The following is a 21551-nucleotide window of genomic DNA, read 5'->3' as shown; positions in this document are numbered from 1 at the left end:
CAACTTAGAACTCATTTATTATTTGATATGAATTTATTTCTAACATTATTTAACTTAATAGAAAAATTAAATGTGTCTAAAGCATGATAAAAGATAAGGTTTTAGAGATAAATAATCCAAACTACACACTTATGATGAAGGCTTGAGATATCTGCCATAATCCAAGAAGACTTTATAAATTTGTAGCCCTAGAATATTGGCTCGATGTTTTGGGATAAAACAATTCAACATTATGCCAGGCATATTTTGATGAGTGATGGATGCAACATTTAAACAAAAATGTGAGAAAGAAGTCTATCAAGAAGATTATCTATCAAACTGAAGGGCGTCAGAGCTATTGTACTCACTTCATTGTTGTATGCCTTTGAAGACTACACAATCTACCAGCACCATGTTAGGAAACTGAATTGCTTCCATTTGAATTGTCTTAGGAAGATTTGAAGATCTCCTGGAAAGATAAAATACTGAACCATGAAGTCCTTTCTACAGGTTGAATGCCAACCATTCAAACTCTACAGCAGAAAGTACAACTCTAATGGCTCAGTGGCATTTGATTGTCAAATGTACATTTGCCTAAAATCTATATGGACAACTTAATCTAGGCAAGCACTCATATGGAGTTCAGAGGAAGAAATACAGTGACTTTGTGGAGAACTTTGAAATATATTGCATGACATGGAAGATACTGGCATGCTGACATCAAAGAAGGCTCTATCCTCTATGACTAAAGCAGAATTGTGGTAGCTCATAAGAAACATGAGTTGTAAAATTTTAGAGACATCTATACTTGAAAGTTCATATGTCTGACCTATGATAAAGTCTTCTGAGCTAATATTGGTCTGATCAGTCAGTTAACACACTGTACCTTACCCCAACATAGTCACTTCATATTGGTCTTCTTTGAGAACAAAGAATAATAGTCAATCAAATAGATACAAAGAGGTGGGAAGTTTTGTATATGGAATAGCAAGTAAGAGTTTTACTGGAAGGCTGAGAAGGTGGAATTTGAGTCATATGGTGAAGGGACTTGACTGTCAAACAAAATAGTTTTTATTTTATCTTAGGAGCAATTGGAATATTTTGAACAAGGAAGTACCACAGTTAGATCTGTGTCTTAGGAAAATCAATTTTGAAATTATATTAAAGATGAAATGGATAAGGGAGAAACTTGAAGCAGGTTGACCAATTAAGAAACAATTGTAGTAGTCCAGGTGAAAGGTGATGAGAACCTAAAATACATACTGGCTATATAAATGGAGATGAGGATTTATGGCAGGAATGTTTCAGGAGTAGAATTAATTAGCAATTTCTTTGACACTCATGAGGGGCAAGAATATAGAATAAAGAATCTAGGATGTTGCAAACTTGTATTACCAGAATGTTGGCAATACCTTGGAAAGAAATGGTTACTTTAGAGGAAAGGGGAAGATTTATGGGGAAAATAATAAATTCTATTTTGGATTTACTATGTTTGCGATGAAGATGGAATAGTCATTAAAAACCTCAAGCATAGGCTAGGTTCTCATTTGTTGGTAATATTTTACAAATTAGCTATGGAATGGATTTCATGATTTGTCCTTCTCTTCATGATTTGTTGCAGGAAACAAATTTGCTAATTCCTTGTTGATCTACTATTGCTTTTTAGTGAAGTTCAGTTTTTTATTTATATTATGAATTTATTTTTTCATCATTTTTATTAAAGCTTTTTTTTATTTTTCAAAACACATGCATAGATAATTCTGTAACATTAGCCTTTGCAAAACCTTGTGTTTCAGTTCCCCCTCCCTTTTTCCATCTCCCTCCCCTAGATGGCAAGTACTACAATATATGTTAAACATGGTAGAAATATATATTAAATCCAATATATACTAACATATCTTTACAATTGTTTTGCTGTACAAGAAAAATAATATCAAACCAGAAATGAAAATAATGAAAAAAAAATAAAATGTAAGCAAACAACAATAAAAAGAATGAGAACAAACAACAGAAAGAATGAAAATGCAATGTTGTGGTCCACATTTAGTTCTCACCATCCTCTCTCTAGGTATAGATTGTTCTCTTCATTATTGAACAATTGGAATTGGTCTGAATCAATTCATTGTTGAAGAGAGCCATGTCCAACAGAATTGATCATAGTATAGTCTTGTTGCCATGTACAATGATCTCCTGGTTCTGCTCAACTCCCTTAGCATAAGTTCATGCAAGTCTTTCCAGGCCTCTCTGAAGCAATCCTGCTTATAATTTCTTATAGAATAATAATATTCCATAGCATTCATATACTATAACTTATTCAATTATTCTCCAACTGGTGGGCATCCACTCAGTTTCCAGTTTTTTGCTACTACAAAAAGGGCTGCCATGAACATTTTTGCACATGTGGGTCCCTTTCTCTCCTTTAAGATCTTTTTTGACTATAAGCCCAATAGAAACATAGCTTAGTCAAAAGACATACACAGTTTGATAACTCTTTGGGCATAGTTCCAAATTGCTCTCCAGAATGGTTGGATCTATTCACAGTTCCACCAACAGTGTATTAGTAACTCAGTTTTCCCACATCCCCTCCAACATTCTTCAATATCTTTTCCTGTCATCTTAGCCAATCTGAGAGGTATGTAGTGGTATCTCAGAGTTGTCTTAATTTGCATTTCTCTGATCAATAATGATTTAGAGCATTTTTCATATGACTGGAGATAGTTTCAATTTCTTAATCTGAAAATTGTCTGTTTATAATCTTTGATCATTTGTCAATTGGAGAATGGCTTCAATTCTTATAAATTTGAATCAATTCTCTATATATTTTTGAAATAAGGCCTTTATTAGAACCCTTGAATGTAAAAATATTTTCCCAGTTTATTGTTTCCCTTCTAATCTTGTCTGCATTAGTTTTGTTTGTAAAAAAGCGTTTTTAATGAATATAAACAAAATTATCTATTTTGTGATCAATAATGATCTCCAGTTCTTCTTAGGTTACAAGTTTCTTCCTCCTGCACAGATCTAAGAGGTAATCTATCCTAGGTTCTTCTAATTTGTTTATTATATCATACTTTATGTTTAGATCATGAACTCATTTTTACCTTATCTTGGTATACCGTGTTGGATGTGAGTCAATGCCTAGTTTCTGCCATATTAGTTTCTAATTTTTGCAGAAGTTTTTTGTCAAATAGTGAATTTTTATCTTCGAGGTGTCACATTGAAATATTCCCCTCTCCTTCTATCTACCTTTCGGGAAGGTCTATCCACAGGACCACTGAAGAAAGTTTTCCTATGTTATTTTCTGTAACATTATACTATTAATATCACTTTACAAAAAAAGAGACGACAATAGATGGTTTTTCACCAGTAGAAGTACCAAGGTTTCATGAGTGCTATATAACAATATTTGTAAATAAAAGATTTTTATCATCTTAGGTGAAAAATCCCTGGAGTGAGAAGAATAAGGAAAGGACATCTATTACTTGTCTGCTGTCATGGATAATTTCAATTACACTTTCCACCCAGATGTCATCATTTTGAAGGCCATCCCAGGCCTAGAGAAAATACAGTTTTGGATCTCCATCCCCTTCTGCACTATGTATGTGGTGGCCCTTGGAGGTAACTCCCTGCTGATCATACTTATCTGGATGGAGCACAGTTTACATGAACCCATGTATTTCTTCTTGGCTATGTTGGCTATGACAGACTTCTTGCTCTGCAACACCATCATGCCAAAGATGCTGGCTCTCTTCTGGTTCCAGGCTGAGTCCATTTCTTTTCAGGCCTGCATCACCCAGATGTTTTTTGTCATTTTCATCTTTGTCATGGAGTCAACAATTCTTTTGGCCATGGCATTTGACCGCTATGTGGCCATTTGCTTCCCATTGAGATATACCATGATCCTAACCCCATCTGTGATCAAGAAAATAGCAGGATTTTCTGTGGCCAGAGGTTTGGTCCTCACTTCCCCTTTTGTCTTTCTAGTTGAGCGCTTGCCATTCTGTGGGAACAATATCATTACTGATACATATTGTGAACTAACTAAGATTTCCAGACTGGCCTGTGCAGATATAACTGCCAATAATATCTATACTCTGGTAATGTCATTCTTGTCCACAGGTTTGGATGTGTTTCTCATTTCCATTTCCTACATGTTTATTCTTCGAGCTGTCTTCCGATTGCCATCCCGTAATGCCCAATTGAAGGCTCTCGGTACTTGTACCTCTCATGTTTGTGTCATCCTCATGTTCTACCTTCCGGCCTACTTAACAGTGCTGACCAGCCAACTGGGATGCGGAATCCTGCTGGCCAATCTCCATGTAGTTGTGCCCCCTGCATTGAACCCCATCATATATGGTGTCAAAACCAAGCAGATCCGGGATATTGTTATAATTAGGCTCTCCCGACTGGGCCTGTGGTGTGGTGGGGAAGGAGTTCAGGAAGACCAGACAAATTAAGCTGTTCTATGGGTGATGCTCTGGCTAGAAATGCTACATTACATCCAATTTCTGTGGAGATTGTAGTATCAAAGGTTATTCCTTTCATGTATATAATTGATTGTATAGACAATAATTGTACACAATAATATTCATTATAAGGAGGGAAGTTTTGATAGGAAAAAAAGGATCCTAGGTATAGATGAGAGTTGCATATCCATTAGAATTGATCATCACATTTTTTTGTTGTTGTGCACAATCTTTTCTCGGTTCTACTTATTTCACTTATCATTAGTTCATGAAAGTCTCTCCAGACCTTTCTGCAATCAGACTGCTGAATTGTTTCTTACAAAACAATAATATTCCATTATTTGATATACTATAACTTACTTAGCCATTCCCCAACTGATGAGCATCAATTCTTTGATTTACATAGAACTTGAGGTCTACTAAGAACCATAAGGTCTTTTTCAAATAAATGATTATATAGCTAAATTGTACTGTGCTTTCTAAAGTCCCCACACTGGGGTGCCAAAATATACTGTCTTGTGATAACTGCGTATTTAAAATCAGCCGGAGTCAGGAATTCAGGTTAGGGGAAAATCTTCAGTCTTTATTCTCAGTAGAGGTGAAGAAGGATTGCAATAGCAATATGGCCAGACAGGAAACCAGCTTGCAAAGGAAGATTGGAGGTGAAGGGCAGTCGTGATAGCAATGTGTGCAGCTGTGACAAGCCGCCAGCCAGCAGTCTTTCTTTCTGCTTCCCTTTTCCCTGCCCTGCCTCTACCCACTAAAAACGTCATTTCCTATACAACACATCAGGACTTGAACAAAGAGTGGGCAGGGGCCATTGTTTCTCCAAGCTTATATATTAATAGAGTATGGTCCAATTACTATTTAGCCTCATGTGCTTGGGACCTCAGTGCATCAACTCAAGTCTCAGCCCATTACACTGTCTGAAATAGCTCTCTGGAGGATCTTAGGACCAGCCTGAGTCCTTGGTTTTAGTGGAGGAGTAATGAAGTAGGGATCCCACAAGGATGGTCGAAGATGGTGTCTGTTTATTTCAAGTCCTCTCAGCCCCTAAATACCTTAGTATAATAACATCATCACTGCACACTGCACAAGTGCTAACTATAAGCACCCTGCTATTAATATGCAAATGCCTCTCTTTACTGTAAGTATCCCTGCTTCAAGTACAACACAGGTGGTCATGCCCCTCCTGACTTCTCAGGAAGAGTGAGATGCCCCAAGAGAAGATGAAAGCCAAACCAGATATAATCATCAGATTCTCTCTGGGCTCAAGGATTTTATACCTCACCAAGAGTTCCCTCACTGTCTGTGGCTCTCCATGATAAATTTCTTATTCTGTACTTATATAATTGAATTTCTAGAACCATATTTTCTTAAACAACTCCCTCTTACATAAGTTGTCAATGCCTTTTATGATATAAACTCCTTGAAGACAGAGACCATATTTCTTTTAATATTATATTTCCAGCACCCAGCATCTAAATATCACTTAATAAATGTCTTTTTTTTTAAAATAACTTTTTATTGATAGAACGCATGCCAGGGTAATTTTTTACAGCATTATCCCTTGCATTCACTTCTGTTCCGATTTTTCCCCTCCCTCCCTCCCCCCCCCCCCCCAGATGGCAAGCAGTCCTTTACATGTTGAATGGGTTACAGTATATCCTGGATACAATATATGTATGCAGAACTGAACAGTTTTCTTGTTGCACAGGGAGAATTGGATTCAGAAGGTATAAATAACCCGGGAAGAAAAACAAAAATGCAAGCAGTTTATATTCATTTCCCAGTGTTCTTTCTCTGGGTGATAAATGTCTTTTAATTCATTCACTTATTCATTCATTTGATCTTTTAACATTGTATCATATTGGATTCAGTCCATTGGTATCTTTTGGATCTTCATTCTATTATCCAATGTGTTAACGCTACTAAGTGAATGAATATACAGATAAGAATAATCTTCCCAAACTATAAAATAATTAAATGGCCTGTCTTATTAAACATTGAATTCTTCTTTTTTTAATATTTTAATAGTATTTTATTTTTCCAAATACATGTAAAGAATGTTTTCAACATTCACCTTTGCAAAACCTTGTATTCCAAATTTTTCTCCCTCTTTCCCTCCCCCCTTTCTCCAAGACAACAAGCAATTTTAGTTAAACATGTTAAACATGTGCAATTCTTTTATACATCTTCTAAACAGCATTTCCATATTCGTTATGCTTCACAAGAAAGATCAGATCAAAATGGGAAAAACATAAAAAAGAAAATAAAAGCAAGCAAAGAAGCAAAAACCAACCAAAAAAAAAGAAAATACTATATTTTAATCCATATTCAAACTCCAAAGTTCTCTCTCTGGATGTGCATGGCACTTTCTATCACAAATCTATCGTTTAGGATCACCTCATTTTTGAAAAGAGCCAAATCCATCACTGTTGATCATCAAATAATCTTATTACTGCATACAATATTTTCTTGATTCTGTTCACTTAGCATCAGTTCATGTAAGTATTAGACCTTAAATCTTTTTTTTTTATTATTATAGCTTTTATTGACAGAACATATGCACTGGCAATTTTTCAACAATGACCCTTGCAAACACTTCTGTTCCAACTTTTCCCTTCCTTTCCTCCATCCCCTCCCCTAGATGGCAGCCAGTCCGATTCATGTCAAATATAAACATTGAACTCTTAATCACTGAAAAGGCTTCCAGCAGTGGCCAAAACTTTTTTTTTTTTTATTTTGGAGGGCAACATTCCTGATTCTGTTCTGAAGAGGAAATCTTAATTTCCTGTATTGAAGTTCGATTCTTTTTAAACAATTACATGATAGAATCAGATTGTTAGAGCCTATGACTACTTTCCCTATGGTCCAATTACTTCTGTTTCCAAGAAACCTACTCATTTGATGGAATAGATTGAGAACAATCCCTCATAAGGAAGGAAATGTTAAAAGTTCTGATTTCACTTCTAGCTGAGACAAGAGGTGGCTAATGAAACTTCATCTCCTAATAATGGCGATATTAGCCATGAGATATAAACACTAGAGACACTGAGCTTCATTGTCATTGATAACACTATCAAGAAGATTATCTTGGCTGCCATTAAGGTAAATAAAACACTTGTCTGAAGAGAGAAGAGACAGACTGGAAGCAGAAGGCAGATGAGCCTTTAGCAAATAAAAAAAGAATGGTAAAAGGCTGATGTGGAGAGGATGGTGGTAATGAGAATGAGAGACACTGTTAAAGATCACAATATAATTAAAAGAGTAGAAACACAAAATGGGGCAACTAGATGGTGTAGTGCATAGAGCACTGACCTAGAGTCAGAAGGACCTGAGTTTAAATCCTATCTCAAACACTTATTACTTATTAGTTTTATGATCTTGGGTAAGTCATTTAACTTCAATTTCCTTGCCAGAAAGATATTACTACATAAGGAGAAGGGCCTAATTGAACTAGAAGAACACTGATTCATCTATGGTGATACTAATAGTACTTGAAAGAGACTAAAGGTTTGAAGAGCTCCTGAAAAATTTGTATATGGACTTGCTAGGATTCTTACAAGGTACTAAGTCAGTGGAATTGATAGAAACAATAGTTATCTAATTTATCATGGTTCAGTATGATTGATTTAATCCTACAAGGAGATGTTATGGGCCAGAACTTGAAACAAAGTACTAAGTGGAATTGAGGAGACAATATTAAATCTAGTTTAGCACTGATTTAATCCTACAACAAATAATGGTTTCCTAGTGATATAATGATTGGTGTATACTCAATATGGAACATAAAAGGAGGAGCTGTCAGAGCCAGAAAGGACAGGCGCGCTAGAAGCTCTTGGAGGCTGAGACAGATTCATTCCATCTTCCACTTTTTTGCTGGCTGGAGACTGAAGCACAAACTTTTGAATTCGGTGGCTACATAGCCAATTATTGGGAGGGACATTAGGAGGGAGCTAGAGGCAGAAACTGGCAGAGGCAAAGGACTAGTGGCAGGAGCACTTGGAACCAAGGAGAGAGAGAGGCCTCTAATGTTGGAAGCCACAATCTCTAAGTGATTGGCAAAGACCAGCACTGAGATCAGATGTGCACAGCACTCATGCAGGAACAACATTTCCTTCTATGATTCTCATTAGTGGACTACTATTTCCTATAGTATTTATAATTGCTTTGATTGGAACTAAAACATTATCTAAAAAATCTGGTGATAAGCGAAATTTGGGCAAGTTAAGTAGAAATGATTCCACATGCATATTTCTGTCCTAATAAAACTGATCTCTCATTGAGACAAATGATAAAGGAGAGAACAGTATGGAAAGCATTGTCACTATAGGAGAGAATCCAAAGGTTTAGGAAATAATGGTATTTACCAACTTAGACTCAGAAAAGATCAGTATGTCTAGGAACCAAAAGATCGTTAAAGTATAACTAGGAATTGCCCTAAATGCCTATGTATATGGTTTCAAGTCAGAGGAATCAATCCATGGAATTGAAAAAAAGACATGAATAAACTAACAAAATTCACTGACGTTTAACCTTGTATAACATTTACCTTTCATTATTGGCTGTGTGTAATGTAATTAATAATTAACACAACCATAAAAAAACATACTCAAATATTAGTCAAATGTAGTAACATATAAAGGTCAATAAGTCAGACATATGTTTGAAGACTATGTTGACCTAAAGAAAAGTATATGATCATGATATAGTATAAAATAAAGCCTGAAGGAGCCTGAGAGAAGTGGGAGCATCACGTCCATCAGTTCCTCACTCAAACTACCCCACGACTCCTGTCTTCCTTTGACACTGACCTTATTCCTTCTGGTCAACCCCCTGCACCTCCTGCACAAAATAGTGAGAAGGGCCATTTTCCAAGCATATGCTAATAGAGTATTGTCTAACAAGTAATTAGCCTTAATTGCTCCATTCTCTAAGTGCTCTAAGTGCTCTTACTCAGAATTTCAGCCCTTTACAACCTAAACACCAGGTCCCATACATTGTAATTTTGAAGACGAAAGAATAGATCATTTAATATATAGATCCATGTGTCCAAAAACATAACATTCTACTTAGTAAAGTAACTCCTAACCATGTGAAAAGACAAACAATACTCTGATAGATAATAGAAGGAGTGCTCGTTTCCTTTAGGTGTTTGGGTGTCCATTTATTTTTCTATTCTGCCATAGAATATGTGGCATATGCAAGAGGTAAAAAGCCATTTAATGTATGGTTTTCTAAGTGACTTTCTGTGACAGCACATAGCTGATTTCCTTAGAGAGTAAAAAGGAGGATTAGGGCTGTTTTAGCGCAGTACAAATGCACTAAAATTAGTCTCTACCACTCTGAGTACTTCTCATTAATAGATAATAGTGGTCCATTTGTGATCTTTCTTTTGTCTAAGCTTCTATTGGAAATTATAACAGATCAATGGGCAAGAATTTAGGATAGAAATTCCATTTGGAGGCTATGCTCGATCAGTAATCATGCTAAAACACAGGCCTAGAAGCAATAAAGCCAAAGAGGAAGATGCTCCAAATAATGGAGGAAGGACAGTTGAAAATAGTTATGAAATATTTTTTGAACATTTCTATAGAACTTTGCATTTTCTGCAAATTAAGACAACTCTGAGATACCATTACACACCTGTCAGATTGGCTAGAATGACAGGGAAAGATAATGTGGAATGTTGGAGGGGATGTGGGAAAACAGGGACACTGATACATTGTTGGTGGAATTGTGAACACATCCAGCCATTCTGGAGAGCAATTTGGAACTATGCTCAAAAAGTTATCAAATTGTGCATACCCTTTGATCCAGCAGTGTTTCTACTGGGCTTATACCCCAAAGAGATACTAAAGAAAGGAAAGGGACCTGTATGTGCCAAAATGTTTGTAGCAGGTCTCTTTGTAGTGGCTAGAAGCTGGAAAATGAATGGATGCCCATCAATTGGAGAATGGTTGAGTAAATTGTGGTATATGAATGTTATGGAATATTATTGTTCTGTAAGAAATGACCAGCAGGATGATTTCAGAGAGGACTGGCGAGACTTACATGAACTGATGCTGAGTGAAATGAGCAGAACCAGGAGATCATTATATACCTCAACAATGATACTGTTTGAGGATGTTTTCTGATGGAAGTGGATCTCTTCAATAAAGAGAGCTAATTCAGTTTCAGTTGATCAAGGATGGACAGAAGCAGCTACACCCAAAGAAAGAACACTGGGAGATGAATATAAACTGCTTGCATTTTTGTTTTTCTTCCCTGGTTATTTATACCTTCTGAATCCAATTCTTCCTGTGCAACAAGAACTGTTCGGTTCTGCACCTATATATTGTATCTAGGATATACTGCAACATATTTAACATGTATAGGACTGCTTGCCATCTGAGGGAGGGGGTAGAGGGAGGGAGGGGAAAAATCGGAACAGAAGTGAATGCAAGGGATAATGCTGTAAAAAATTACCCTGGCATGGGTTCTGTCAATAAAAAGTTATTTAAAAAAAAAAAGAACTTTCCATTTTCAAAGGATGCATCTTCACAAGCACACTGTGAGGAATGAAATATATTACCATGATTGTTTTTTTTTTAAGATGAGAAAAAAGATGAGATTGAAAAACTTACCTGAGCTTAATCATTTAAACCTAGCATTAAACAAGCATTTATTAAGCAATTATTATAAGCCCAGAACTCTGCTAAGAACTGGGAATAGAAAGAAAGGCAAAAACATGGTCCCTGTTTTGAATGAGCTCATATTCTAACTGGGAAGACAATGTACCAAAAATCATATATACAAGATATCTACCATATAAATGGGAGGGAATATGTGTGTGTGTATGTGTGTGAGTGTGTGTGTGTGTGTGTATGTATACACACCTATATATAATAAATATAATGTATATTTCATGTATATAGTTTTCAAGTATAAGATTTCTGAATAGTATATAACTCGTCAATCTCTTATTTCTTCATCCTGAATCATTCTCCAAACCTTTGTCCAAATGAAAATGTTCAACATAGAAATTAAGTATATATTTTGTTACTATGCAAACATCTTCCAAATTGTAATTACATTCTCAAAAATGTTATTTATATTCAGTGGAAGCTATAAAATAAAGAAATATAAAGTCTTATAGATAATAGTAAACATCTTGCTAAATTATATCATTCTTACAGAATGAACCACATAAAATGCTTTTAATTTCTTTGTGTTTTGACTTTTTCACATGGAGTTTTTATAATCACTAATAAAATAAAATTATTTTTATGATTTATAATTGTAGTAATTGTAAAGATTTAATGAATAATTCTAAAATGATATTATTAATTAAATTAAGTTTTCCTGGGGATTTAAACAACCTTGTTATTGCAAGATGTTTGAAGAGCAAAAGCTTTGGGAATTACTAAATCATGGAGGAAAATTTAATTAGGGGCTTTCAGAAATTCAGAATGCAATCTCTAAGTGACAAGATGATCCTCTTCTTGGATAGGTTAAAGGAATTCATTCAATCAGGCTGCACTATATTCACTGACCACTAGAGGGTAGCCTCATTAATAGACATACTGACTCAATATCTACCAATAAAGATATGCACATTTATGTATGATTCGTGTTCAACATAAACACACATTTCTCATAACATACACTGTTATTCATTGTATCAGATATATATATAAGGTATATAAACTTTGAAGTCCAATGACATGTCACCTGTACACATGCTTTGCAATCTTGGACACTGACTGAGATAACACTTTATTATTATTATTATTATTTTTTAGATCTCTTAAGGTTTCCTTTTCAGCTGTCTGATACAATCAGAATTGTTCAGGGAATTCTGAACCTTCAGCATTGCCAGTCCTTGAGACTAATTGTGAGTGGAACACCATATCGTTTCCCAAGTGGGGAAAGAGTTAACAAACCTGATTTCATCTTTTCCTGTAGGAACCAGGACTCCAGAGAGCTTGCTTGCTTTGAGATCTCTCTTCTGAGATTTCAGGGAAAGAAATAAAGCATTTTGTCCTTTTGGCTGCAGGTCTTTCTGTGCACTTTCTAACCCCTTTGTCTCCTAGCCAAAGCCCCATGTACATCTCAAAACTAGGGCCTGGTAAGTATTGTCTCTTGGGTGATTAAGGGATATAATCACTGAAAAGAATGATAGCCAGGAGCCCCTGTGTTAAGTTAATGAAAGAAATAGGATCAAATCACTCTCTAGTTATTGGAAACGCCACTCTCTTGGAAAATATCTCCTTTCCCTTCTTAAGTCAATACCTACTAGAAAGAGAATCTAATGACTTTCAAAGAGTGGGAAAGCAGATGAAGGCTAAAGTCTGTGAAGGTCAGGGTTAGAGGTGGATGAGCACAATTGGAGAGTAAGCAAAAGGTAGCAATGGATCCTGTGCTCACAATCTGAATCTGTGTGTGTGTGTGTGTGTGTGTGTGTGTGTACTTAGCATGAACCTTACAAATTATCTCAAAGTTATAATGGCTTTATTAATGGAGCAATATTAAAGTTTTTTTTGAATGGCTTTAAATGGCACACATGTAGAAGCCACATGTTTTTCCTTTTACACTCTTGGAATCACTAGCCTTTTGGCCCTTGAAAATGTAGAGGCATTAGATTAAACACCAATGACAGGAGTTTCATTGGATGGATATTCTTCTGATATCCGTGCTCACTTTTTCATATTTACATACAGACTAAACTAGGAGTCAAAATAATTTCATCCAAATTCCAAGTCAGCTACTACTTCTCTTAAAGGAAATCACTTAACTTCATTGCATTTTTAGATTCATAGATTGTTAGCCCCCCTAAAAAAATAGCAGATATTTTGATGTCCTATCTCTTCATTTTATAGGATAGGAGGAAAAAATGAGGTTTCCAAAGAGTGAACTGACTTTTCTAATGAAGGAACAATTTTTTTGCTACATTCACAAATCAATAGAATCTAAGATTGATTATTTTAGTTATCTCATAAGGATATCCCATAAGGAGGCTAACAGAATAAGGCTGATCTCAATTTTTATATCGTTGGAATTGCAGAAGGATGAAAGAGATAAGAGAATGTTTATTAATTCACTCAGGTAGCTGAGTTCTTTCATTCCGGGATCGCAGAAACTCACACATAGATTGAACTTCAGTTTATCTAATCCATCCTATGTATAGACAAGAATCTTTTCTATAGCAGCTTATCATGTAGACTTCATTTAAAAAAGACCTCTTGGGAAAGAGAACAGACTACTTCCTAAAGCAGCTCTTTCACTTATTCTTTTGAATGGTTCTAATTATTAGGAAATAATTCCTTATATCAAGTTCCAGATTTACTACTTCACAATCCCTACCCATTCCTCCTAGTTCCATGCTTTTAAGCAAGTAGAAATAGGCTAATCTTCTCTCTATATGCTAGCCTACCATGTATTTGAAGATGGCTTTTATATTCTCCCTATATATCACATTTATCTTTTCTGGTTCCAAAGTAAGAAGATGACATTTTCTTATACTGACTCTAAATTTTGGGGACACATTCTACATTGGGTTTCTAAAAATAATTTGTATTTAAGAACAAAATAGAGTATTGTAAACTATCATTTGATTTTGCAGAAATGAACTCTGTAATTCCCAGGTGGGAAGGATTGTTCACTAGTACATGGATGATTATGATGAACATAAGGAAGTATTTGACCCTCTCAGAAATGGAAAAAAAGAAAGAACTCAAAAACACATAGGAATATGGAACATATAAAAGAGTTAGACTTTTTTCCTATTAGGATATAAGTTTGAAACATGTTTGGAAGGTGCTGAGAGAGAATTTTTGAGTCAATATAAAGAAAAATTTCCTAATCACCAGCACTATTTTAAAGAATAATAAAAATGTTGTTAATGGGTTCCCCATGACTGGAATCTGGAGATTTTTGGGCAAAGACTGAATGGGAAGTAGCTACAGGAAATTTTCTTTATATTTTAAGAGATTAGAACTTAAAAACATCAATGTTTGCTAAATGAAGCTGACATTTTCCAGATAATCTGAAAACATACAGGAGACAGGAAGTTAATGTGATTAATTAATCCACGGAACCAAAAAAGATCTACACTCTGAGGCCTTCCTCACAATGTTATTCTGTGAAGACAAAGCAAGATTTAAGCCTCTAAAAAAAGGTATAAATTTGGTTATTCACATCGTGTTCTGAATCTGAATATATTTCTTCTCTATCACCCCTAGTAGTTCATACTATATTTCATCACTCTTTTGATAATTGATTACTCCCATCTAAGAAGGGAAGATGGCTCTCATTCTTATACATGTCAAGACATAACCTCTCTCTTGACTTCTAATTAGAAGAAAGAAGGGAAAGACAGAGGGAGGAAGAGAGGAAGAAAGGAAGGAAGCAAATATTTAAATATTCCCTTAGTGCCAGTCACTGTGTATAGAAGTTTACAAATGTTATTTCAATTGATCTTCCCAACAACCCTGGTGTTACTATTATTTTCATTTTACAGGTGAGGAAACTGAGGCAGAGAGATTAAATAATTTGCTTAGAATAACACAGCTAGTAAGGATATGAGGATAAATTTGAATTCAGATATTCCTGACTATAGGCCCCATGCTACCTATTAATGGACAAAATTCCCTTCACTGACTCCAAATTGTCTACCAAAGGAGAATTATTTCACCAGACTTTCAAGCGTCTCCATCATTGAATTATTCTACTTTCTTCTTTAAAACAAAACATAATGTGATTTTATTTATTTGTTAAATATTTCCCAATCCATTTTAAAAAAGAATTTAACATTCATTTAAAAATTTTAATTTCCAAATTCCCTCCCTCCATCATTCCCTTACCTCTCCAGAAGGTAAACAATATGATATATTCTATCTATTTTCTAATTTAATTAAGTTCCATATAAATACTTAATATCTGGACTAAATTCAACAGTTCAACGATTCTCTAATTTGTCCTGTGCTTTCCCACCTACTTATTCATGTAGACTATCCTCCTCTTCCTGGAAATCATTCACTACATATCCCCTTGTATTAAAACCCTTCTTTCCAGGTCTATCTCATTAATCCTTTCATTCCCAAGTTGCAAATAATCTTTCCATGATCAGATTTCTCAGTGAGCTTTATTTAGATCGTCCTAATTATTGATTACATTTGGTCATATTGTAATTATTTGTATGTATGTCAACCCCCTTACTAAATTACAAATTCCTTGAGGGCAGGAACTATGTGTTTTTCACATGAGATAAAACATGAATGCTATGTATACTTCAAAGTACTTTACAGATAATGCCATTATTTTTCATAAACACATTTATGCTTTCCTCAAAACAATTCAGTGAATTAGGGAAAAAAGATATATTACTTCCATTTTTCAGATAAGAAGTGGGACTGTTTGAGGTTAAGTGTTTTTCAAATGATCATGCTAATCAGTGTCTGAGTTAGTGTTGAAGCTCAGTTCTCTTAACTGCAAACCCACTCATACTGTCTTTTTGTTAGTGTCCTTACATCTTCTTTAGTGTGGCATTTTTTCACATTGTGTAGGTTTATTTAAAAATGAAATCTTGAATTTCATTGGCAGTAACTGGGTCGGTGAAGTCCTAAGTAGAATTAATACAACATGTAGGAATTGCAATTCACAAATCATCTTGCTTGATATTTTAGTAATTAATTTGCCCCCTTTTGTAATTCTGATGAACAAAGCTACAGACACTGTAAAAAGAAGGTATTGAATAATTTTTATACTATCCCCAAAGAAATAAATCTTGTTTTCCTCTTCATATTATCCCCTTTGTTCTCTCCCCCAGTTTCCCTCATTGGTGGGCTTACATAAACCCTACACAGTAATATAACTCCTACATAGTAGAAACAAATCAGAAAGTTCAAAAATGTGTCTTATGTGACTGTGATATGTGAGGGTTCTTAGGCTAAGACTATGTAGATTTCAGTAAGTTATTGCTTGACTGCATGCTAGGATCCTTTCCACACACAGATCTTGAATCCAATATTTTTTTGTTATTTTATTTGTTATTTATTTATTGTTATTGTTTATTGTTAGGCTCCTCCTATCTCCGATGTGATGTTATAGCTAATAATACAAAGTAATAGTTGGATGAGGCTTACTTAACGACCTTACATATTAACTTGGTCTTATCTATGAAAAAATGTTTTACAAGAGCTTAGGTTTGTAAAACCAAGATGAATGCTAAGGGGAGAGCCTGGATTTCCTAGAATCAGTCAAGAGAATTTATTCAGGTAAGTGCTGACTGATTTGATAAGTGGAATACATATAATTTAGGTGGGGGGAAGGCATCTTTGAGAAGAAGAATAGTCACGGAGAATGCTTAGATATGGAAGATTCTCAGTACATGTCAATAATCAGTCATCAATTTGTCCTTAGCACTCAAGAGCCATCTGATCCTAGATGACAATGACCCTATTCAACATAAGCAACTTCAATTCAGCCCCCTTCACCCTGATGGGCATCCCAGGACTGGAAGAGTTCCATATCTGGATTAGTATCCCTTTCTGTATCATCTACCTTGTGGCCATTGCAGGTAATTCCATCCTGCTGTACCTCATCACCATGGAGCGAAGCTTGCATACACCCATGTTCTACTTTCTTGCTATGTTAGCAGTCACTGACCTTGTTTTATCTACCACATGTGTCCCCAAAACCCTCACCATATTCTGGCGTGGCCCTCAGGAAATTGCCTTTCCCAGCTGCCTGACTCAGTTGTTTTTCCTCCACTATAGCTTTGTCCTGGATTCGGCCATCTTGTTGGCAATGGCATTTGACCGCTATGTAGCCATCTGTTCCCCACTGAGATACACAACCATCCTTACCCCTCAAGTCATTGTCAAGATTATGGTGGGCATCTCCTTCAGGAGCTTCTGCGTTTTTGTCCCATGTGTTTTTCTGGTGAAGCGGCTGCCTTTCTGCCGGACACACATTATCCACCACACATATTGCGAGCACATTGGTGTGGCCAGGCTTTCTTGCGCTGACATCTCCATTAATATCTGGTATGGTTTTGCTGTGCCAATTATGACTGTGATTTCAGATGTGGTTCTTATTGCCATCTCTTATACACTTATTCTCAAAGCTGTCTTTCGTCTTCCATCTCATGATGCTCGTCAAAAGGCTCTAGGCACTTGTGGCTCCCATGTCTGTGTCATCCTTATGTTCTACATACCAGCCTTCTTCTCTATCCTTGCCCACCGCTTTGGGCATAATGTACCTCTCACCTTCCATATTATGTTTGCCAACCTGTATGTGGTCATCCCACCTGCCCTCAACCCAATTGTTTATGGAGTGAAAACAAAACAGATAAGAGACAAAGTTTTCCTTTTGTTTTCTATGAAGGGCACAGAGTAACATGGAACTGGAGACAGTAGGGATTGGGGGAAGCAGATGGAATTTTTGTATTAGAGCTTAAAAATCAAATTTTTAATTGGTGAATATAGAATGCATGCTTCCATTCTTCCAGAATCTATAGTGTCATTGATATGGTAACTCTTTCCATTCTTGTAGATCACAGCTCCTTGATAACTTAGCAAATGGTCTTTAACAGTTGCTGTGTCTGATTCATTGCTCTGCCACCAACCTGGTGGTTGAATGATAAGCCTGCCTGAAATCACTTAGGCTGACTTTCAGATAGCAGTTGTATAATCTATCATCAGGACCATTCTAGAAGCCTTTCTCACTTTTTATGAGTTCCCAGAATATGTATATTGCTGCAAGAACTTTCATGATCCATAAATCAGCTTCATATCATAATGTGGCTTCAAAGTAATACTTTAGGGAGCTTCCCAAGGAATAAGAATAGGAATAAAGATAGGACATGTGATTTAAAAATTATAGCTGTCCCATAAAGAATGGGCATCTTCTTGAAAGACATCAAGTCTATCTGCCTTAGTGAGAACTAAGACAACAGAAATGTCAGGAGCTTATCCATTTCACACAATTGGTAATAGCATGGAGAGTTCACCAAGACTCAGAAAGATAAATTTTCACCAAGACTCAGAAAGATGAATTTATCTAACTGTGTGGTTCTAAGGTGCCACCTAATTTCTCTGTGCTATCTTTTCCCCTCCTTAAAGTGAAATACTCTGCACTTGATATCCTGAAAGGCTCCTTTTAGCTTTCAAATTCACCATGTATATGTCTCTGGTATACATGTGGAGAAACCAGGAATTCAGTGAAGACCTGGATATTTCTTCTATTATCAATAGCAAAAGTTTTAGGACTGGATTGTTAGAGGAACCCAATTAAAGGCATTGACTTAATACAAGATGCTATAAGAGACAATTTATTTGGCCATTACAACAAAGTAAATATTTTATATAATTCCTGTCACTACAATGACACAAATATAATTGTTGTTTGTTCTTAATTTCAAAGAGGACCAATGACATCACAGAATGATGTTTTGACTTGCATGTGAGTTGGATTTAAATAAGACAGAATTGCATACAGTTGCCTCATTCTTCCAGAATCATCAAAGTCCAGTGGTGAAGCAAAATGTCATGACGACTGGTGATACCCTGGGATTCAGTGGATGACTCTAATGTGTATAACGCCTGACCAAGGTCTCAGAATTCTGTAGAACCTGCTTAAGTGTGGCTATTGGAACAAATTGATTTTACTCTCTATTCTACTGGGGAAAGTCTTTATATGCTTGGAACAGACATCCCCTAACTCACTATAATACTATTTGGGAAATATGAAGAGAGATAATGTAATACCAGAGAAACTGAGGCAAGATAGAGATTAAAGAGTTTTTAATATTTTATTAATTGGAGAGGTAGGACTGGGTAGGACTCTTGTCTCAAAGTATCCAGTGATGAATATGAGAATCCCAAGTCTTTTTATATCTTTTTCAAAGAAAGAAAGAAAAGAGCAGGAAGTTTTTCAGAACCATTTGGTTCTGTCAGGATTGAGGGAGGCTATAAATTCTTACTAGAAGCCAGAGTCAAGATGTCTGAATAAATAGAAGTAAAGATGTCAATGAAGTATCCAGAATAGTCTATCTTTTGGAATATTTTAGAGGAGGTAGTGTCATAAATTCTTGAGGGCAGAAGGAGTTAGGAGCCAGGAAGTCTGATCTCCCCCTCATCTTGAGTCTCACATTGACAATTTATAACTTTAGAACAAATGATCCTCAGTCTTAATGAACCAGTGGTGAAGTTTCACAACTAAGGGGATTGAAGCAGAACAGTTAAGGAAACTGAGGTAGAACAACTCAGGGAAACTCAGTCAGGACAATAAGGGAAACTAGTGCAGAGAAACTAAGGTAGAATAGTTTGAAGAGACTATGGCATAACAATAGATCTAGGCTTAGAACTATGCTTTTATTTATGTGTACCCCATATTATACTTATAAAATGACTTTTAAAATCCAAATATATGACTTTACATTTGATCTTATCAAATCTAATAACATTAACTTTGACTCAATCTTCTAGCTTGTCTGGGTCACTCCACTAGAGACTTACATAAGGTTGACAAACCCCTTTGAATGACTTACTCTTTTCATTCATCCATTCAATCAATCCATTATATAGGCCAGACCTATCCCTTTTATTTATAAAGATGCATGAGAGACAATGCTTGGCTGAAATCTAGGTAAATATATCAACAACATTTTCCTGTTCTATTAGCCATGTCATAAGAGGAATCAAGGTTAATTTGTCATCACATGTCCTTGATATACTTGATTTGAACAACTTTATTCTCTATTTATCAGTTTCTCTCTGTAACAAAATATCATAGCAAAAATTTCTTTTTGAAGGGAAATGTACAAAGTGACTTGGATGTAAAACAGAATTCACTTTTGTATTTGACTTTTTCTGAGAGATAAGAAGAATGACACACTTTTCATTACATCTCATTATCAAAATATACAGGATTTTTACTCTGAGATCTTGGTCTAGAATGTCTCTTCTACTTATTAACTATATAACCTAATTTTACACAGTCTCAATTCATTCATCAGTAAAATAAGGAAGGTAAGTCAAATGATCTCTAAACTGATTTTGGCTATCCAGCTGCAAATCTATGCATTCTATGAGTGAATAACAATTGCCTAATACAGAATACTTTGCTTTTAAAGTCCAACAAGAATATTCATTTTAACCATTTGCAAAGGCTCTTTCTAGACAATAGAACTATTAAAAGGGATAGGGAGTAAGATGAAGTGAAGCAGTGTTGGGGAACGTTATCTCTGCTTTTCCCTTGCTAAAACTTTCTGGGGTACTCTCTCTCATTACATTAATCTTTGAAAATAAAATCTGGAACCCATTTACAATAAATGACAAGCCTCATTTATTAATCAATTCTGGATTTAATATGGACCTATGTTTCAATAAGTGATATTCACTATTATTATTAATTATTATTATATTTCATATGATTATTATGCAGAATTAAAGTAAAAACTGTAATTATGTTATACAAATGAGATGCAGAGGAAGAATAGACACAGAGTTATTAGAGGAGGGAGGTGGACTCCTGGTTCTGAAAATCTACTCATATCAGGAATGGGTTAAATAGGCAACACTACATATATACTAAGAAGGGTATAGCACCTTCCAAAATCCATAAAAAAATAAGGGGGGGAGAGGAGGAGGGAGATGAGCAGATGGGGAATCAAGGGTGTGGGAAGAAGACAAAGGAGGGCTCCATTGGTGGGGGGAGATTAAGTAAGAGCAAGGCAAGTTAGAAACAGAATTAAAGCAAAAAGTCTGCAGGAATAGGAAAGGTGTGTGTGTGTGTGTGTGTGTGTGTGTGTGTGTATACATCTACATATCTTTACATGATTATATCCTTTCTTAACTATAGCCTGCTTGGGGTGGGGTGGGGATGAAAGGGGCAAAAAAGAATAAAGAAGATGCACTTAAGAGAACAAAAGAATAATTTACAAGGAAATAAAGGACAGATGAACCAAGTTATGGTACAACTGAAAAGAAAGAGCATGTAGAAACTTGATTAGAACCTGGAATCTCTGTTTATTAAACTGTTTCTGTAAGACAAATTATCTTCATAATGAAATGGTGAGATAGTATGTAGGGAATGTTAATTTTATAATCTACATTTTGTAAA

General features: G+C 35.5%; 2 protein-coding genes across 2 annotated transcripts; both read left to right on the top strand.

The window, feature by feature from the left end:
• The first annotated feature begins 3470 nt into the window (after nt 1-3470).
• Nucleotides 3471-4433, top strand: LOC127557482 (olfactory receptor 52Z1P-like). Its single transcript, XM_051990794.1, has one exon. It carries the CDS (start codon nt 3471-3473, stop codon nt 4431-4433), a length of 963 nt encoding a protein of 320 aa, XP_051846754.1.
• Nucleotides 4434-16871: 12438 nt separating this feature from the next.
• LOC127555346 (olfactory receptor 52H1-like) lies at nt 16872-17825 on the top strand. The gene has a single exon (XM_051987577.1). The coding sequence runs from the start codon at nt 16872-16874 to the stop codon at nt 17823-17825; it is 954 nt and encodes a 317-aa protein (XP_051843537.1).
• Nucleotides 17826-21551: the final 3726 nt, after the last annotated feature.

The sequence above is a fragment of the Antechinus flavipes genome, chromosome 3 (assembly GCF_016432865.1).
Source record: "Antechinus flavipes isolate AdamAnt ecotype Samford, QLD, Australia chromosome 3, AdamAnt_v2, whole genome shotgun sequence".
Taxonomy (NCBI): Eukaryota; Metazoa; Chordata; class Mammalia; order Dasyuromorphia; family Dasyuridae; genus Antechinus; species Antechinus flavipes.
Note: the sequence above shows the minus strand (reverse complement) of the source record. Positions and strands in the feature narration are given on the sequence as shown.

Bases quoted from the DNA above. Each gene is read 5' to 3' on its own strand.
- LOC127557482 (XM_051990794.1), top strand. From the start codon at position 3,471: ATGGATAATTTCAATTACACTTTCCACCCAGATGTCATCATTTTGAAG.
- LOC127555346 (XM_051987577.1), top strand. From the start codon at position 16,872: ATGACAATGACCCTATTCAACATAAGCAACTTCAATTCAGCCCCCTTC.